This window comes from Paramisgurnus dabryanus, chromosome 24, assembly GCF_030506205.2.
Source record: "Paramisgurnus dabryanus chromosome 24, PD_genome_1.1, whole genome shotgun sequence".
NCBI classification, from domain to species: domain Eukaryota; kingdom Metazoa; phylum Chordata; class Actinopteri; order Cypriniformes; family Cobitidae; genus Paramisgurnus; species Paramisgurnus dabryanus.
Genome location: NC_133360.1, coordinates 29,710,009 through 29,724,716, shown reverse-complemented (window position 1 = coordinate 29,724,716; position 14,708 = coordinate 29,710,009). Strand labels below are relative to the sequence as shown.

The following is a 14,708-nucleotide window of genomic DNA, read 5'->3' as shown; positions in this document are numbered from 1 at the left end:
ATAAACTCTTATATTGAAATAATTGCATTTTTGTGAAGGAAGTTTGTTAGAGAATTACTTCTCCATATAACTCAATGTACAGCCTGAGAAATTAGGCTCTTTTTTTGCACAGGCCTACTAAAGGGTTAAGGCTGCCACATGGTGATCAACAGTAAAAATGACAAATTTGACCTCTTAGCAAAAGGAAAAACTGCCAACAATCAAGAATTGATGATAATAAGGTGTCATGGCTCTGAAATAAAAAAAGCCGTTATAATGGAAGTCAAGGGGGCAAAAAAAGGCCACGAACAACTAATAAGGGAGAAAAAAAACTGATGCTACACAAAAAGTAAAAATGCATCAAAGCCAATGTTTTTACCAATCTTTGACAAGCCCAAGACTGTGAAAAAGGTAAAAAAAATCCAGTCCACAATTAATTTTATATTGAAAATCTGTCATTTTGTGTGTGTTTTTTCATCAAATCAGTGACACCATTTATGAACCTGGCAATTAAAGAGTTAAAATCATGGAAATTTTGTAAGCATTTGGTAGTTTTGATCAGTACTGATTAACAGATTTATGATTTATCAGATACATTTTTACAGTTGTTTAATTTAATGGCTTTTTTGTACACAAACAACCCGAAAGTGTAGTAAATTTGCCCACGGTATATTCAAAGCATTTTCTCAAAATATAAGATTCGTCACCAAAAATCATTCCATTTGCTGAAACACAGAGAAAGTCGTGGCCAAATTAAGTCATAAAAAACCCCAAAATGGCCTCAACAACCCATAAGGGTTAACTACTACGCAGAACACACGGTATACTAATCCATCAGTGAGTGATTGTATTAATGTTCAGTCATTACATGAACTATCAGATACTAATGGGAAGTAGAAGTGCATTAAACAGAGATAAAAACTCACTCCTTTATCCAGAACACATAGGAAGAGAGATGATGATGATGACCAATGACCTTACAAGAGGAAGAGGCTTCTCACCATTAAACAATACAATCACTGTACAATGTTGTTTTTTTCACAAATGAATTTAAATGTATAGTTTTGCATTTTTTAAAATATCCATAAGCTATAATGAGGACATTACCTGTCTCTCTGTGTGCTGTAGACCGATCTCCGGATTTGGATAATTATTCAGAAGATGATGATGATAGTTACTCTTCAGAGCAAGAAGGCAGTGATGATGCTGTTCAGGGTCAGGTCAGTTCTCATACACGTCTCATATAATGACTTTTACCTGTGAAAAATAATAGTGCCACATTAAAAGTGCACAATTTTTACTAAGATTAAATGAATCTTTAGAATATGATACCGACAAAAAGATTTAATTGAAACTTTCTAAAATTCAGGAATATTCCTCTGTTTGTAGGACCTTTATGATGAAGATGAGGAGGTTCAACGAAAGCCCAAAAAATCTCGAAGGAAAATGATAAGAACCACATCTATGACTCGGGTACGTACACATATACAATACCTCTCTGTGACCAATGACAAAAACACCAGGCCTTACTCAATAAAAGCTTTAAAGCAAACACCAGACAGACGTGTTATCTGATCCAGAAGTCATGTAAGGTGATGTCTTAATCTTCTTACCATCACGAACACAAATGTTAAACAAGGAGTGACACTGACCTTCATTCCTAAATCTGTTTGTACATCAAGAATATTTGATTTGTAATGAATGTTATTTCAGTAATAAGTTAACTAAACAAAGTTTTGCGTATATTGGAGTATCTTGTGAATGAATGTGGCAATCATTTCTTATCATGGTATAACTATAAGATAAAGATATCCATGCATGTTCTGTTTTCTTTCTCTTTAGCAACCGAACTTCAAACAGAAGTTTGTTGCTCTTCTGAAGAGATTTAAAGTGTCTGATGAGGTGAGAAATGTTTTGTTTTGTCAAGAAAGCTTCAGTTCAGTGCTTTTCACTGCAGTGGTACTTTAAAAGTCATTAAGTGATACAGATATAAGTGATATTTCATGTTTAAGATTAACTGTTCCCAGCTGTCCTGTTGAACAGACCAGCATCAATGATCATCATTTTTAATCCTATATTGTGTTTTATGTTAAAGGCATGGCAACAACATAATAATATCACACAGAGACATTAGACTGTAGCTGAATCAGTGAGTTTCTTGGTCAAACTTGTTAACCAAACTGTCAAAAGCTTTGCTTTGCTGGTCTATCAGCACTGGTCCTGGGCCAGTATGCAAATGCATGTTGTTTATTTCAGCAGGCTTGAATGGGACACTTTAGATGTAGCAAATGTTGAAACACATGTGGTTGGCATGTAAAATAATGCAAAACATGTGGAGGAGTTTTTAAACATCAGTAACATCTTTATTAAACACATACATGATGAATTATATTGTATTGACATTACAATGTTAATCATTTATTATTTTACATTGAATAAATAATATCCTCATTAATAGAAATATATATAAAATACTTTATTATTTAGTATTAAAATGACACCTACTTTAACTCATAACAAAAGTTTCACAAAAGCCTTCCAGGAAAATGTTCTTCTAAAAATATATAAACATACAAATATATCAAATGAAAGAACAGACCCTCTGCTTTTTAAACAAACAATATACAAACAAACAAGATCGTTTCATCCTATCTATATTTTTTTCTCTGCTTACAAACTTAAATATGGGTATTTTTCTTTAAAAATGTGATTTTTTTTTAAAGAAGATCAGATTCAGAATGATTATCAAAACACACACAGGGTAAAAAATTATTAAATAACGTTTTGGCTTCAGTTTTATCATCAGTTGGGTAAGTGCGCCATCTAATCACGGTAATACACATTATTTTTGATCTTTTGAAATGTAAGAGTTTAATGTACTGTGTAGACAGCAGCATCAATTTTATTCTGTACCCGACACAGATCACTTCCCGAACCGCATCTGCATTAAAGCTACTAATATTTAGTTTGTATCCCCCATCATCAGGTTTTGGACTCAGACCCAGTTGATCAGACACAGGAGGTTGAAGATTTGGATCTTCTGTATGACAGTCTGGAGGTTTATAACCAAAGTGACAGCGGCCCAGAGATGGAGGACAATGAGAGTTTACTCAGCACACCCAAACCCAAACTAAAGTAAGATCCATGCACATACAGTATTATACTCAAATGTTGTGGGCTAATATGAGTCAGATATCATCTTTAGAAAGTCTCCAGAATGCTACATTGAGCACTGAGAAATAGTTTACTGTATATGCATGACTCCTGTATTAATGAATGCACTGTTTTAAAAGCTAAACATGTGAATGTGTGTCTTCACTCCAGGCCATTTTTCGAGGGGATGTCTCACTCCAGCTCACAGACAGAGATCGGGAGTTTACACAGCCAGAAGAGTCAACCGAGAGAACAGCCATCAACTGTACGTCACAGAAACAAATCATTAAATATGTCTGCGTTCAACATCTTAAAATATCTAGATTTTATTTGTATAGTCACTGACTTATTGTTTTATATTAAATAATCATTTATGAGTACTGTGTGTCATTTAGTGTTTATATGTCAAAAAAAAATTTGGTGTCCCCAGAGCACACATGTAAAGTTTTAGCTCAAAATGGCCCATAGATAATTTATTATAAGATGTTAAAATTGACACTTTGTAGGTGTGAGCAAAAATGTGTTGTTTGTGTGTGTCCTTTAAAATGCAAATGAGTTGATCTCTGCACTAAATGTCAGTGCTGTGGTTGGATAGTGCAGATTATGGGGTGGTATTATTATAATAAGATCCCCTTCTGACATCACAAGGGGAGACAAATTTTAATGTTCTGTTTTTCACATGCTTGCAGAGGATGATTTACCAAAACTAAGTTACTGGGTTGATCTTTTTCACATTTTCTAGTTTGATATAAGCACTGGATACTCAATTATAGCACATAGGGCCGGTTTCCCGGACAGGGATTAGACTAGTCCTAGATTTAAACACTTTTAAGAGCTCTCCAAACTGAAAACAACTTGCACTGACATATCTTAAAATACATCAGTGCCGTTTGTTTTACCTCAAAATGCACACAGGTAACGTTTTTAGTAAGGCATGTGTCAGGACCCGTCTGAATCATGTGTTAAATTAGATCTAGTCTTTATGTTCGGGGTCCTGGCAGTACCATGTTTTATGTGGGAAATGCGTGGTTTTAGTATTGAATTATTCTGACCACGCATTTCCCAGGTCTCGTCACTTTTCCCCCGATCCCTTACTCATGATTCTTTTCAGGTGTGTGTGTCATTAAGTTTTCCCTATTTAAAGTCCTTGTGTTTGGTGTCTTGTACTGGTCCGTTTTGTCCTGTCAGTGTGAGTATTTGAAGTCTGTTTAGTTTAGTTTAGCTTAGCTTAAGTCCAGTTGCTTGTTATTGTTTTTTGTAGTTTAGTCTAGTTAGTATAGTCCTGTGTAAATCCTGTCTTTTGTTCAGTTTATTGTTTGTTATTTGCCCCATCGTGGGTTTTGTTTTCTAGTTTTATATTTAATAAAGTGTTAAGTGTTCATATACGTCTGCGCTTGGGTTCGTCTCTAAAAATCCTCACAGAACGGACCAGTCAACATAGAACCCAGCAGACCTCAATGAGCGCTTCACCGGACGCCCAAAGGAGCCAGCAGGCTCATTTTCTTCTCAGCCTCAGACAGGGGGAGGCCGATGTGCGGTCCTTCGCCACTGTCTTTGCCGCTGCTGCTAGGGACTCAGGGTTCAATGAGGCAGAACTAAAGACTATCTTCAACAGCTGCCTCAACGAACCCCTCAAGCCCTCAGAGATGAGGATGCTCAGGCCCCTGGACTTTGTGGATCAGGTCCGATTCACTATGAACCGTGAGGAGTCCAGTGGTCCAACTGTGGCGAGACCACCTTCCCAACTACCCTCTGTCCCGGAGGACTGCATTCTGGAGGGTCGCATCATGGGAGTGATGACTCTGGGCGACCCTACACTCACCTCTCCGACCCCAGAGAGCTCCTTCCCACCTGTCAGCCTCCATGGAAAGCGAGAAAGGAGGATCTCCTGGGAGTCGACGTCCGGGGGGTCCTCCTCTGACTCTGCCACGCCCGTCACAGTGCCTTTTCCTCCTGCACTTTCTGCGCCACGGCTAAAGAAGAAGAAGAGGAAGAGAGGCTCTTTGGCTTCGGAGCCGCCGCCAGCGCACCCAGAGCAGCCGCCGCCAGCGCACCCAGAGCAGCCGCCGCCAGCGCACCCAGAGCAGCCGCCGCCAGCGCACCCAGAGCAGCCGCCGCCAGCGCACCCAGAGCAGCCGCCGCCAGCGCACCCAGAGCAGCCGCCGCCAGCGCACCCAGAGCAGCCGCCGCCAGCGCACCCAGAGCAGCCGCCGCCAGCGCACCCAGAGCAGCCGCCGCCAGCGCACCCAGAGCAGCCGCCGCCAGCGCACCCAGAGCAGCCGCCGCCAGCGCACCCAGAGCAGCCGCCGCCAGCGCACCCACCCTCGCAGCCCTCGCAGCCCTCGCAGCCACCAGCCCTACCTCCTGAATCTGTTTTGTCTGTGTCTGCTCCGCTGCCATCCGTAGCACCACCTGTCATGGTTCCTGCCTCGTCCCAAACCCCTTTCATTCCCACCCAATCTGGACCTCCCTCCATGAACTTTGTTGTTCCCCCACCCCCCCCTCCCTTGTTTGTTGTTTTTGTTGTCCCACCCCAACCCATTGGTCATTTTTGGTTGTTTGCCTTTGTTATTGTTTGTAATGTTTTCTTGGTTCTTATCTGTTTGTCAGTCTCTTTTGTCCCGTGTTTAGTGTTCCCCTTGAGGAGCGTCTGGTAGCCGCTCCTTAAGGGGGGGCTACTGTCAGGACCCGTCTGAATCATGTGTTAAATTAGATCTAGTCTTTATGTTCGGGGTCCTGGCAGTACCATGTTTTATGTGGGAAATGCGTGGTTTTAGTATTGAATTATTCTGACCACGCATTTCCCAGGTCTCGTCACTTTTCCCCCGATCCCTTACTCATGATTCTTTTCAGGTGTGTGTGTCATTAAGTTTTCCCTATTTAAAGTCCTTGTGTTTGGTGTCTTGTACTGGTCCGTTTTGTCCTGTCAGTGTGAGTATTTGAAGTCTGTTTAGTTTAGTTTAGCTTAGCTTAAGTCCAGTTGCTTGTTATTGTTTTTTGTAGTTTAGTCTAGTTAGTATAGTCCTGTGTAAATCCTGTCTTTTGTTCAGTTTATTGTTTGTTATTTGCCCCATCGTGGGTTTTGTTTTCTAGTTTTATATTTAATAAAGTGTTAAGTGTTCATATACGTCTGCGCTTGGGTTCGTCTCTAAAAATCCTCACAGCATGTTTGTTAAAACTAGTTATATTTCCTAATTAAACTAAGGCCTAGTCCTGGATTAAGCTAATCCTGGTCCGGGAAACCGCCCCTTAAAGATGAAAAACGTCTGATTTGTGCTGTTTAAGAGAAGAAGTGAATTTTTGTCTGTTTCTCTGATTTTTGTCATTTTGATCTGGTCAATTTAGTTAATCAGAAATCCAAAATGAATAAATCTTGAATATTTTCATTGTTTGTGTTTGTAGGGTGGTGATGTGTTAACAGTGGATAAGAACAAAAGCGCTGCTGCTCGATATTTGGATGAGACCGCATTGTTGGACTCTACAGCTGTGGTTGGTACATGATTATTCAGTAATAGTGGTGTAAAGTGTAGTAAAGTTGTAACGTTTGAATATAAAATATCAAACAACCATCAGTATTTGTGACACACTATAATCAAAGACAGGGTTCTTCAATAGGTGGCCTGTGGGCCACATCCGGCCCATGAGAGAAAAACATTTGGCGCGCTAAACTCATATGAGAATTGCTATAACAAAATATAGCCCCAACATTAGAAATATGGATGAATTGATAGAGCCACAATCTGCACACACATAATTCAGTTTTCTTGAAAAAACAATTAAAATGAACATAATCTCACTCTCATTTCAGTTTTTTTGTTATTAATATGTGTGATGAAGAGAGAGAGAGAGAGAGAGACAGCGCTTTGTTTGGAGACAGAGAGTGCGCATGCAGAGCAAAATTTGTTTTGGCGACTACAAAATAAAAATTAAATGCTTGTTTTATATTTAAATGTATAAAATATATAGTGTATATATGGTATACATGTTAATAGTATCTTGTATACATTTGCATACACCATTTTCTTTTTCCGAGCCATCAGCACTTGTGTTTTTCTTCTTTGTGGCTAAGTGGCCGTGACCACGGCAACATGACAATTTTTCTGAGCCCTTAAAGTGATCCATGTTCCCTGTCGGGTGTTTATTTCTCCGTGCAGGAGCTGATGGAGGAGGAGGCGGGCGGGGGATCGGTCACATGTGATTCCAACATGAGCTGGGATGTGAACACAGAGAAATTAACAGGAAGTGTTGGCAAACTCTGCAAGGCCGAATCTCAGACTCTCATGTCACCTAGGTAACGCTTCAATAGTGTTGTATTCTAGTCCTCCTGGTTTCATTCCATCTTCATTTCACATTCATTTTTTACACTTTAGCAATTATTTGTTTCATTTCTCTATAAAATTCACATGAATATAATTTTTAAAATTTTTTAAAACCAGCATCTCTGTTGTAAAAAAACAGCTCTATCACCCTTGCATTTTATACTTTATCCTGTTTATGTATCCCTTCTTTCTTATTTTTATGCTGTTTCCCTGTCTCTATTGCTAAGGGTCTAATTTTCTGTAACGCTGCTTTACAACAATGCAGATTTGGAAAATGTGCTATAGAAATGGAAAATTGCTAATGTCCAGCTCAGTCATCTATCACTTTAATTTGATGGGATTTTAGTGATTTGATTTGAGTTTTCCAGCATGGACTTTATGTATACTTGCTGGAGTTGTGATGAGGTTTAACAGACTATAAAGCCCTTTTTACACAGATATTACGGAAAATACACAGAAATACATCCGGGATTGTTAGATTTTTGGTTCATTCACACTGCCAATGATTTCACGAAATCTGTGTCTATGTTCACACACGTTCCATAAAGATCCTGTTAAGTCACATGATGTGTTTAACTCATTCACCGCCAGCCTTTTTTTAAAAAGTTGCCCACCATTATTTTGTGTGATTTTCACAAAAGTTTCACAAAATGTCTTCCAGGAAAATTTTCTTCTAAAAATATATAAACATACAAATATATCACATGAAAGAACAGACCCTTTGCTTTCAAACAAACAAAACGGGGGAAAACAACGTTTCATCCTATCTATATTTGAAGAGTTTCGCTGCAAAGTGAGATTAAATTTTTTTAATTTTTCAGAAATCTCGTATTTTGGTTGTGCATTCCAATTAATGCAATTAGTTTGTTTTTTATTTAAACCTTCACAACTAAAAAAATACAGCTAATTAGCACCATAAAACAAAATGATAACATTTTAACATAAAAATAAACATCTTTTGACAAAATGTTAAAAACGGATTTATGTCGTTTTGCAACAAACTCTTTATTTTTTCTTTGCCTATAAACTCATAAATTTGAGTATTTTTCTTCAAAAATTATTTTTTAGAAAATAAATAATTGCATTTTTGTGAAGAAATTTTGTTTGAATGTTAATCTGCATGTAAATCCCTCGTTTTAAAAAGCTGAACCATAACTTGGTTGTTGCGATGTCACGCCCCTTATGTCATTATTTCTGCATCTTGTTCACACAGAATGGTTTCTGTAAATGTTACGGCAATGTTATTAGGTCCTCTTTATATGGAGCAATCCCAGAACATTTACGGGACGTGTTTGTGTTTACACAGAAGCCTCTCTGACAATTGTACAAAATTTTCTGGGACTAAAGTGCTGTGTGAATGAGGTTTAAGTGTGTGTTATACTTGTGTTAAAAGATGTTCAATTGTGATTATATGCTTGTCTCTTTGTTGTGTGGACAGTAAAGCTGACAGTAAATCACAGCGTCGTCCACGCAGCACATCGATGAAGGACAGACAGAACTCAAAAGCTCAAAGCGATCGAACCAACAGCATCGAGAGCGAAACATCACCCGACTCCAGACTCATTACACAGGTAAGTGCGTGTTAGTGTCTCTATATTGTTAGTGTAATGAAAGAGATTTGTGTGAGCACGTGTTTATTATCTGCGCAGGTGCCGAGAAAATCAGTATACGATCAACTGAATCAGATCCTGAACTCTGATGAACATCTGCCAGAGAGCATGATCCTTATCAACACTACAGACTGGCAGGGACAGGTGTGTGTCTGTGTGTGTGTGTGCGTGTATGATCTTGTATTGTGTGTTTGGATTTATTTGAGAGATGAAAAGGAAACATTATATTTCTCTGTCAGTATTTGAATGAGATCCTTCAGGAGCATCAGCAGCCCGTTGTGTCCACCATCTCACCTGCAGATGTCCAGGGTGCGTTCAACACCATTGTCACCAGGATTCAGCGATTGTAAGTCAAACACACAGACTGAAATAATTCACTGTATTATACATGGAAAAAAATCCAGCTGGCATTTTAATCAATTCAGCATGTTTTTCATTCAGTGTATTGTAATGGTCTCTGTTGTTGTTTTGTCAGCTGTAACTGTAATGCACAGACGCCGCCAACCATTAAGGTTGCTGTGGCGGGTGATCAGAGTTACCTCAGCACCGTTCTTCGCTGTTTTGTGGAGCAGCTCGCCAACAAGACGCCTGATTGGTTGAGTTATATCCGTTTCCTGGTCATTCCTGTGGGTAAGCAGAAACATCTGAGTCTGAAATGACCACACCTAACAGCAGCTATATGGTATCTATAACACATTAAAATAAATAAAATACAAATATAATATTACACAAATGATACAGAAATAAAAAAAAACACATATAACAATGGTGGATGTTGAAAGTTTAGTTTTTTGACTTGAAAAATAATTTACTCAGCCGTGAGTAACTGTGCCCATGTTTAGCATGGGAATCCAACTCTTTAACACGGATTGTTTATAAGTCAGAATGCATTTTATACATACCAAATTATAGTTTTGCATTTAGTCTACGGCAAAGCCTGACGTACACCTCTCCAAAAATGTTACAGTGCGTAAATTCTATGTGAACCACAAGCTTTGTGATTGGTCTGCAAGAACCCCTCCCTCAGGTATCACATTTCCTTATACGCATTTCCACTTGCAAGGTAAAAACAAAGATGACGATCAGCATGTGTAATTGCACTTCGACACAAATGACACATAGCCTACAATGTAGAGGCTACAGCTAGGGGTAACATACATAAAAGTATAAATCACACTTTACAGTTTGTACTGTTTCACCCCTAATATATATTGACTTCAATTTCAATTCAATTTTATTTATATAGCGCTTTTAACAATTGGTAATTGTTTTAAAGCAGCTTTACATTGCAGGGAAAAACAGAAATATAAGTAGCAAAATACAGCGGCTATGAATAAACTTTACAAGCTAGCGTATTAATAATGTATCGTTGTGTTTTAATATATGCTCGGTTCCAGACAGGCTAGCTATTGCGGCATTAGTATATTACCCAGACGAGTTATGTGAATGCTTTGTTACGTACAGTTTAACTATTGCAAGATAAGTACATTTACTAGACAAATTATGTGAATGCTTTGTTAAAGAAAGAAGTCTTAAGATATACACATAGAAAAAAAATTTCAGCTGGGATTTAACATATTTACCAACTAAAGCTAATTTCAATGATCATTTAAATGCTGTGTTTCTGGTCAGGTTGTCATCCATTGGCCAAGTACATCTCAACATTTGACAGTAAATTCAATAACATCTTCATGGACGCAGGCTGGAGGGATGTGTTTGGGAGGTTGGAGGCACCGACTTCAGGTTTGACTTTGAAACTAACATACTTTCTGTTAACATAAATTCTTCAAATATGACAAACAAAGCTTTAATTTTTGTTATGTAATGTTTTATACATAAAAATGCAAATTTATTTAATCTTTTAATTATAAAAACACAAAAAATATTCTTCAGGACATCAGGATAGCACCTTCACCTAATTTTGAACCAGGGAAAAAGTTTATTTACGTTAAGAACATCTTATAAAATCTTAATTTCTGGTTTTTGTGGTTTGATGATACTCAATGCATGTGATGTTTAAAAACCTCCTCAGATAATATTGATGTGGCCGGACGTGTGTCACAGTATCTCACCGGAGCAAATCTCTCCCATCAGTTCCCGATTTCTGAGGCCATGCTCACCTATAAACAGAAAAGGTAGCGTCTTGTTTTGTGTGTATGAAAGAATTCATTAAATGCATGTAATGAGATGTGTTATAATATTAAACTGTTTCTTCATCATCTTCTGCTGATACAGTAAAAAAATCTGTGTTCTAAATAATAACAAAACCTTTATAGTAAAGACGCTGTGTGTAGATTTTAGTGCATAGAGAAGCTACGGTAGCTGCCACAGGACAAACATGTCGTCGTCTGAGAGAACGTAGTGACAAAATGTGCTGTGTAAAGCAGTTTGTCTATTTAGGGCTACTGTACAAACATGGTGGTTCAAAATGACGACTTTCATGTCTGGGGTTCCCATGGTGTATGTAGATAGAAATGACTCATTCTGAGGTAATAAAAACAATACGGTTCATTTTGTAAGGTCTTTACACCACTGATAATATAGTTTATTGCATTTCTTTCAAGAGTTAAACAGTTACACTGTGCACCTACGCAGGGTATTGTATTTCAGTACAGCCTATTTTGACACAATACAACCAATTTGTGACCATGCCTGTGAAAAACAAAGCTAAAGCCATTTCTTTGGTCATTTACTGTTTATGTGTTGCATACAGGGTTTGAAATGAACACCTGCCTAACCCTAACCGTAACCGTAAAAAGGTAAATAGCTGACCCACCAGCTTTGTCAGGCTGGGAGGATCAGCTACTACCACCTTAAACCAGTTAAAACCAGCTACTAGCTTATGCTGGTGTTAGCTGGATTTTTCAGTAGGGCAAGGTTAAAAGAGGAAGAGAGAAGATGGCAGGATGACAGAATTGTGTTTGAATAATACACCATTCATATTTATAATAAATTAATAACATGTTCAATAAATGTTTTATAAATAAAAATGTGACATAGTTAATTTGATTATTTTCTTGCTTTTTGGCTAACAGAAGTTCTTAAACTTAATTTAGTAGCCAAATTGGCTGGTTAGTATAAATGTTAATTTTAAATCCTGGTGGGGACATAAATGAAATAGGTTTGCAGACCCACATTGTCGCAAAGGTTTAGTGCTGTTTACTTGACTTGAACAATATTTAAAATAGTTTTTGGTGGTATAACCTGAAATGACAGAATTGTTCTGCAATTCAGATTTAATAATAAATAATAATAAAATGTTAAATAAATGTAAAACTTACTAAAATAAAGATATGACACAGTTAATCTTGTTATTTTCTTTCTATCTTTGGCTAGTAGAAGTTTTTAAATTGGCTGGTGAGTGGAAAAAGTTCATTTCAAACCCTGGTCGCATTCCACGTGAAAACGGACATTGTCCAGTTTTTAGTGATATATGACGCATTTATAGGAAAATTCTTAAAAGTCTTATAAAACAAATGAATTTTTTATGATGTGCATGTCCAAAAAGCAGAAAAACATTGAAATTTTGCACCGGGTTGCACGCTGAATATGCTGAATGTTTATGGTCATGACTACTTTCTAAATCTTATACAATATTTAGATTACGTGACTTAAGCTTTGGTTTCACAGGCGTGGTCACATTTTATATAGACTTATTCACCTTTTAAGTTAATAGTAATTACACTAAAATAAATTAAAATATGCAATTGTCAAAGTACCAAAATTTAAGTTAGTCTGTACCAGAAAACTCAATTTTTGGTTACAAATCAAACCACAAAAACATGCTAATTAAATAAAACCATTTTTATTAATAAAGTTATATATCAATATAAAAGAGCAACGAGATTCTGTATAAATCAAGTATAAAATATAGCTGCTGCTGTTTAAGAAAACAAATCAAATAAACGTTATTCAAGCAACTGGCTGAACATACAGTATATACACATGCAATAGAGACATTCTCAACAAACTGCATTTTGATATTTTAGTAATGAACTTGACAGTGTGTTTTAAGGCTGATTTAAGACCGTACTGAGCCTTATAAAGTACAGTGCTAACCCCACTGGCCCTGAGATACTGTATGATAAATGGCTTTTAAACATTTTACCCTACAATCATGAAAGTTGTTGCTTGTGATTTATATTTTTTGATTTTAGGGTAAAAATAACCTGGACGTGTTTAAGGAAATTATTTACAAGTACATTATCATTATCTTCAGTCTAAACAGTAGATCAAACCAAAGTCTTTTGAATCATAGTTTGCATGTTTGTTTCTCGTTTGTTTTATTTTGTCTTGTGTTGAGAATGACGCCGTAACCGCTTTGCTTTGGGTTTTCTCCTCCTTTTCTTTTGTTTTTGCCTTCAAGGAAGAGAAGTTTGTATTTTGATTTTTACATCAGGTACCTAACTGTGTGTTTGGGGTGAAGTGAATGTCACCTGTCAGTCTAAATCACTGTCTGTTTTCATAATCCAGTCTTTGCTGTCTGTATCCGATGTAGGTTTGGTCTGGTTTGACTTAGTTCAACAGGTTTGAGAAGATTTCAGCCAGTTACACGCTGTATGACCTTTACAATCTCGTCAATGATTGTTGCATTGCTTTGAAACGAAATAATCCCATTAAATTATTATATTGTATTGAGCTGCAGCCTCCTGCTTCTGTCCTAATTACAGCTGTGCTGATATAGAGCCGTATCACATGACTGCGATGAGTTTTTAAAACAATATAACCACTGATGTCGGTCTGTGTCTTTTGTTCCCTTTCGAGGGAACTCTACGCTGCATCATGAAATTTATGGAAGTAAATCTGTGCCGTTGGGTTTTGAATTCTAATTCTTAGCACTGAATTTTTTTACATCAAATTTTTAACACTGAATTTTATTTTGCATCTAAATCAGACTTTGAATTTTAAAAGCCATCGAATTTCTAGCACAGTTTTTGTGCCTATGACATTTTTTTCAATGTTTTAAAAAAATTCAGTGTAAAAAAAATTCAATGTCTAAAAAAATTCAGTGAAAAAAAATTCAATGTGTTTTAAAAGATTCAGTGTAAAAACATTCAATGTTTCAAAAGATTTTGTGTAAAAAATTCAATGTCTCAAAAAATTCAGTGCAAAATAATTCAACGTCTCAAAAAATTCAGTGTAAAAATATTCAGAGTCAACATCCGGGGAAGCAAGGAGAAGCAATCGATCCCTGTATCAAATCATTCAACATCCAGCCAATCATTTACGCTCCATTGGTCACGTGACACCGAAACGGGAAGTGGGTGAAGTTCAGGCTGGTTCAGGCAAAGGGTTTATTTGCATTAACATACGAACACATTTTTCACATCAGGCAGATCGTATCATCAGTATATCAGGACACAGTCCGTTTACATTTATCAACATCAAAGTGACTACTGTAGCTGGATGTGTGATCGATCCCGTGCGGGGAGACGCGCTGGATGAATAGCTGTCAATCACAAATGGCTACAACTGGCTTTAACCATATGATTTAGGGTTGTCGCGGTAACTGCACTCCCGTATTGTACAGTTCTACTGAGAAGCAAACAGCAGAGAATAACTAGCAACCCTAATAACCGTGATTCACCTTTTTAGCTTTATATTTTAAGCTTTAAAGGTTTTGTCTTTGTTTATTAATATTTGCAGC

The 14,708-nt window shown here is 37.2% G+C and overlaps 1 protein-coding gene across 2 annotated transcripts in view; it reads left to right on the top strand.

Moving 5' to 3' along the window:
- Nucleotides 1–14,708, top strand: part of LOC135741170 (phosphofurin acidic cluster sorting protein 2) — a 52,318-nt gene that overhangs the window by 22,658 nt on the left and 14,952 nt on the right. Inside the window, exons 6-19 of one of the 2 annotated variants that reach the window (XM_065259839.2) lie at nt 1,108–1,199; nt 1,369–1,452; nt 1,822–1,881; nt 2,966–3,114; nt 3,304–3,397; nt 6,535–6,621; nt 7,287–7,423; nt 8,890–9,022; nt 9,101–9,205; nt 9,301–9,407; nt 9,537–9,691; nt 10,694–10,804; nt 11,094–11,196; nt 13,428–13,460. In XM_065259839.2, coding sequence (XP_065115911.1) covers nt 1,108–1,199; nt 1,369–1,452; nt 1,822–1,881; nt 2,966–3,114; nt 3,304–3,397; nt 6,535–6,621; nt 7,287–7,423; nt 8,890–9,022; nt 9,101–9,205; nt 9,301–9,407; nt 9,537–9,691; nt 10,694–10,804; nt 11,094–11,196; nt 13,428–13,460 — 1,450 coding nt within the window. The remainder of the gene's footprint in view (nt 1–1,107; nt 1,200–1,368; nt 1,453–1,821; nt 1,882–2,965; nt 3,115–3,303; nt 3,398–6,534; nt 6,622–7,286; nt 7,424–8,889; nt 9,023–9,100; nt 9,206–9,300; nt 9,408–9,536; nt 9,692–10,693; nt 10,805–11,093; nt 11,197–13,427; nt 13,461–14,708) is intronic. The other variant, XM_065259840.2, reaches the window with a different exon arrangement.